Genomic DNA, 5,978 nt, shown 5'->3' with positions numbered 1-5,978 from the left:
TATATATATATATATATCAGATACTCTTACTGCTCTTACTGAACGGCCAATCAAAATTAAAACAAAACCAGAGGCTGCCATTCATCAGCATATTCTCAACTCTGGCTTACCACATTTTAGGGGAAATTCCCTTCACAAATCAACCATGTTTTCTACACCAAGGAAGGCTGAGAAGCCACTTACAAAAGACATACTTACTGGAGTACACACAACAATCTCTGCCCCTTCCTGAAGGGCCTTGGCCTGCTCCCACATGCTCCCTCCTCCGTATACAGCCACTGAGCGAAGATTATATGCTTTCCCAAACCGCTTACACTCTGCATGGATCTATAAAGTTGTTAATAATGCATTAACAAACTGTGACACCATCGGATACCTCTCTCACAACCCAAAATGGAGTTCTGCAAAAGGGAATGTGATACAGAAAATGAGGTGTGCGAGGTGGCACATAACTATAATCTCATCTACTCAGGAGACAGAGAACTTAAGTTCAAGGACAACCTGGGCAAATTAGCAAGACCCTGTCTCAAAATTTAAGAGGACTGAAAACGTAGTGAAGAGGTAGACAGCTTACCTAATGTGTAAAAGGAAAGAAAGAAAAATCAAAACATTCTTAAAGTTAGGGTGAAACTCATTTTTATGACTTTAAAGTCTGCTTTATTCATAAAATAAGGCTCTCTAAAATCTTGCCTTATTCATTTTTTCACTCCTCTTCCTTATTGTCATTGCCTTTACATAAGGAAAAGTTAAATTCACCCTACTGAAATTATAAGCATATAATACAAGTAATTCCCATGATACTTTTCTTAAAACAATAGAATTGTTTTGTGTAGCACAGAAAATGTGTAACACAATACTTTCCAAGTTCCCTGTCAGCATGACAATAAAAATATACTTAATGGCACTGAACTGTGCATTTAAAATTGTTTAACACTAAGTCAGGTATGGTGGCACAAAAGGCTGAAGCAGGAGAACTGAAAGTTCAAGCCCAGCCTAGCCAACTTCACAAGACCCAAGACTCTCTCTCTAAATAAAAATAAAACAGGACTGGAAAGTAGCTCAGCATAAAAGCCCTGGGTTTAATCCTTAGCTTATTTTTTAAATTTTATGAAAAACAAAATTTAGTAACAAAATAGTAAGAGAATAGCAATGGTTAATATATTACATGTTATCTTTAAAGTAGTTTCTCAGGGTACAAGATACGGTCATAACAATTTCTTCAATCAATATTAGCACAAATCTTCCCTTTTAATGAACTAAGAGACATTAACAATTTAACTGATTTGCATTTAATCTTTAGTTTGAAAAAAAAAAGAATCAAGAAAAATAAGGGGTAGGGGACATACAAGATGGTCAGTTTTGTGTGCACTTTCATCACATTTAAAAATAAAAATCCCAGGGGCAGGGAGATAGCTCAGCAGTGTAAGTGCCTGCCTGGCATGCACAAGGCGCTGAGTTTGGCCCCCATACACCACTGCCCCCCCAAAAGTAGTAAGAATCCCTTCACAGTCCACATGAACAAACAGGCACTTACACAAAGCACATACCTGCTGGCAAAGCTCCCTTGTAGGACACACAATCACTGCAATTGGTCCATCACCTGGCTCCAATTCCTTCTGGTCCATTATATGAATCAACATGGGCCAGATGAAAGCTGCAGTTTTTCCACTGCCTGTTTTAGCAATACCAATCATGTCTCTACCACTTAATGCCACAGGTACACCCTGGAGAAAAATAGAGTACATCCACTCTCAAATTTTAAATGTAAAGATAAACCTAAGTAAATTCTAGGGAAGGATAACTTATTAATGACATTTATTTTCAATGGAACAAAAATATCTTGGACCATATATACTGTCTGTGAAACTGAGAAAACAGCTGACATACCCATAAGCTTCTTTATTTATAAGACAAACATCACTGCCTTCATGTTGATTAGCTACCACTTACAGAATATAAATAACTCAATTTCCTGATACACAGAAATGAAAAATGAATTTATTATCAAAGCAGCTATTAACCAGACTTGGTTAACATGGCTGTAACGTGGATACATGCCTATAACCCCAGCACTTGGGAGGCCAAGGCAGGAGGATCACTGTTAGTTCAAGGCCAAACATAGTCAGACCCTGTTTAAATAAACAAACACAACAACAAAACCATTAGCTGCTACAATTAAAAAATATTCTCTCATTGAAAAAGTACAAGCAATCCCATCTCCGCAGGAATAAATGAGTCCCATATACGAGTAAGAAAGAGAAGCCATTACTTTAATAATAAATGAAAAATTTCGAGTCATGGACAAAAGAATTCCAGTTACTGATAATGCCAAATTTTTCCTGTACAAATCTTTTTTATGTAAGGTAATAATTTTCTTCATATCGTAGCTTTATGTACTTATCAGGTACAAAAAACATGTTCTAGCTAGCTAGCAACTTCTTTACTTAATGTTTAAGAGTTTCAAAAATGTTCCTATGTTTCATATATGGTCCCCCACCAATACAGGAAAAGTTAAAAAACTAGCACCTTCTATCTATATTGATATTTTTAAAAAAACTGCTTTGACTTGTTTGTCAACTAAATATAGTCATGGCATATCATTCTACTCCATTTTTCTTTCATTATTTTTACTTACCTGACATTGTATTGGAGTGGGCTGTGTGTACTCAGATTTCCGAATCTGGTGCATGAGTTGTTCATCAAACCCAAAATGAGCAAAACTACTCCCTGGTCTAGGAGGTGCAGCACCAGAGACCTAGAGACAGAGACAACTCCCAGGAATGACATCAACATAAATAGCTCTTGGAAGCTCAACAGTGCAGACCCACACCTAGCATTTTAGCTTCAGTGTAAGAAGTAAAAACTTAAATCTGTAGCCAACCAAAATCCTACCACTGGAAACAACAACAACAACAAAATCCTACCACTGAAAAGGCAACACCTCAAACAGTATGAGGATCTGTCATAATTCAAAATGATAAAAGTACCTAAAAATGCTTAAAACAAAATTCACATATTAGAAATAAATGGAAAAAAAATTATGCAATGGATTGCAGAAAGTCATTGTTATTTCTGGCCATTTTGCATAAATATCAATCAGATGCTAGGAAAAATAAAAATTTGCAAATAAGTTCATATATCACAAGAATATACCCATGGGTGCAAAGACATAATCTACCACCGGCTGAAAAGTTAAGAATCTCTCCTACTTATGGTCCACCAATTGTCAAGCACTGTTACAACTGTGTACAGGGGAAGTATAGGACTAATAACCTCTATTGTGACTCCAACAGTGGTAATCTTTTAATGTTTCTCTAATGATGCTGATATTTCCAATCAGGATTTCATAAAAAGATTTTTGGTAGAAGAGTTAATCTCTGGGAAAACAGGTAAGTACAAACAAACATATATATATATATATATATATATATATATATGCTACCCCTTCAAAAACTACATTTTCAAATATCATGTAACTGATAAGGCAGACATAGGCCAGAAAACTGTCCACACAAATAACACATCAGCATACTGTCTGAGCTTCATTACTAACATCTAGCAGCACCTTAAATAATATGGCCAAATAAGCAACCCAGAACTTCTTAGTGGATCATTTAAACAAACATTCTAAAATTAGTGCACATATATTTTAAATTAGCCATGTCTTCCCACATCAGAAAGGAGTGTCCAATCTTAAAGTATCATCTGGATGACTGAAACAATCAAACCATGACATAAGCACAAGGGATATAGTTATTATTGTAGTAACGACATCTCAGGGACCATTTTTAATGGTCCAATCCAATTAAACCTGGACTAATTATCATTAATGTAAGAATACTTGGTTAATCCTTATCTTACCCGAAGATTGAGCTTATGCCGAAGATCTATTAACTGCTGTGGAGTGAGGTTGGTTATCTCCTCATGTTCATTGTAAAAATTTTTTTCGAATGGTGGGTAATCAATCTGCAGGTCCAATTATTCAAAGTTAGTCTAGAATTCAAGAGTCAATCCTGTAAGTTTGATTTTAAAACAAGATAACCTTTTACAAATATAACACAAAGCCATTCCTGATAGGAAGACCAAAATAATTTATTCTTGACACACATCTTCAAAAATATAACCAATGCCTTTTCCCCCTATTCCTAATTTCAATCATGGACACCAACCTACTTTCCAAAGAGACATTATGGGTACCTCAAATTTGAAAAATCTTGAAGCAAATTAAGGAAACTTTACAATGTCAAAGCCTTCAGAGAACATTTTAAAGATTTCCCGGGTTTAACATTTAAGTATGTTTTGGATTAAGCTGTTCACTTAATTCTAGGCATTTAAAAACATTTCTAATAGTCCCTTAACAGACAGTTCTGCCATTAGAGGAATTTCTGTTCTTTTGACTTTTTCTGGAGGATGGTGGTATAAGGGATCAGGTCCACAGCCTCACACATGTAGGCAGTCACTACAATGAGCTATATCCTCAGCCTAGGTCTATTTTTTTTTTTAAAAGTAGTTTGTGTATATAATTTAAAAAAGTATGATGGCAAGAAATATAAGACAGCAAAAGAGAAGGGGACCAAGAGATGGAGTGGACAATGGATTGAGAAAAAAAAAAAAAATGACGATGTATGATGTGCGTGTACCAACTCCTCATGAGAAATACAATCATTTTGTACTATAAAATGAGTGCCAACAAAAATTTTAAAAAATATATGTGCCTGAGCATTTTTAATTCCTAAGAGACAGGCAAGCATTTCTCCTGTTTCCCAGCTCTGTGTATTAGGGATACAAAGCACAAGCACATCATTATATAAGAATTGGTTAAATAACTCCTTTGATATTGTACTAGTCTATAATTTTTCTTTTAAAGGAGAGAATTTAATCTCCTGTAGTTGGTAAATTATTTTTTAAATTCTGTATACACCTAAAAATAATGGTAAGAAAAAAATAATAATGCTAAGAATGACATGTGTGTACAAATCTCATTGAAGTTTGACTCAAAAGATAATAGCTCCTACTACATTCAAACTGTTGTGACAGGCTCTTTTAATTTATATCCTTGAAGAAAATCTACCCATCCAGAGGCATGTAATTGGAAAAGAGAGTATTTTCTTAGTCCAATCACGTACTTGCATATTTGTATTCTTTATGGATATTACAGCACAACTTGACCAGTGGTTATAGTGATGTGTAATCTGGAACCACAAACTTGCATACTCACTCACTTTATGAGCCACTGATCGATCTATGGTGGGTTTTTCTGTTTGTTTTTGAGGTTCTTAGAACTGAACCCAGAATCTTCACAATGAACTATAATCCAGGACTTTTCAAGACAGGGTTTTGCTAAGTTGCCCTTAAAATATTACCTCAGCCTCAATACCTATCCCTATGGGTTTTTTTCCTATGCTTTATTTTGATGGGGCTTTTTACTAACGCAAGATTCTGTCACATTATATATGGATCATTTGGAAAATATTCATGCACTGAGGTAGCACGCAGATCATCCATAAATTCAGACATTTTAGGATTGCAAGTTCAAGCCTATAGGCTCAAAAAATTACAAAAAACCCCCCAAGGGGGTGTGTGGTGGCATAAACTTGTAATCCCAGCAATCTGGCTGAGGCAAGAGAATCACTATGAGTTCAAGGCTAACCTGAATTGTATACAAAGGCTCTGTCTCAAAACAAAGCCCCAGGCCTGCTGTGCCAGCCCCGCCCCTGGAGCGCACTGAAGGGGCAATTGAGACTGGGCGTGGTGGTGCGAGCCTGTAACCCCAGCTCTTGGATAAACAGACCGATAACTATGAGTCCGATCTAGTAGTGAGACCTTGAACACCCTGTAAACCCTTCCCTACAATAAATAAATAAATCAGAACTTTTAACATCAAATTTATTACCATAGCCTTTAAGTATATCAGGTTCACTTGAATGATAGTTCACCAGGTGGACAGTTATTTTTGTTTTAATGAAAATTAATTTTTT

At 35.7% G+C, this 5,978-nt stretch overlaps 1 protein-coding gene across 1 annotated transcript in view; it reads right to left on the bottom strand.

Annotated features, from left to right (window-relative positions):
- Ddx42 (DEAD-box helicase 42) overlaps nucleotides 1-5,978 on the bottom strand; it is a 50,764-nt gene that overhangs the window by 12,680 nt on the left and 32,106 nt on the right. Inside the window, exons 7-10 of the mRNA XM_004630161.2 lie at nucleotides 3,862-3,966; nucleotides 2,636-2,755; nucleotides 1,548-1,724; nucleotides 199-327 (exon numbers count right to left, since the gene is read on the bottom strand). Coding sequence (XP_004630218.1) covers nucleotides 199-327; nucleotides 1,548-1,724; nucleotides 2,636-2,755; nucleotides 3,862-3,966 — 531 coding nt within the window. The remainder of the gene's footprint in view (nucleotides 1-198; nucleotides 328-1,547; nucleotides 1,725-2,635; nucleotides 2,756-3,861; nucleotides 3,967-5,978) is intronic.

Source organism: Octodon degus, unplaced genomic scaffold (assembly GCF_000260255.1).
Source record: "Octodon degus isolate 3935 unplaced genomic scaffold, OctDeg1.0 scaffold00033, whole genome shotgun sequence".
Lineage (NCBI taxonomy): Eukaryota > Metazoa > Chordata > Mammalia > Rodentia > Octodontidae > Octodon > Octodon degus.
The sequence above is the reverse complement of the archived record's forward strand: the minus strand, read 5'-3'. Positions and strand labels throughout refer to the sequence as shown.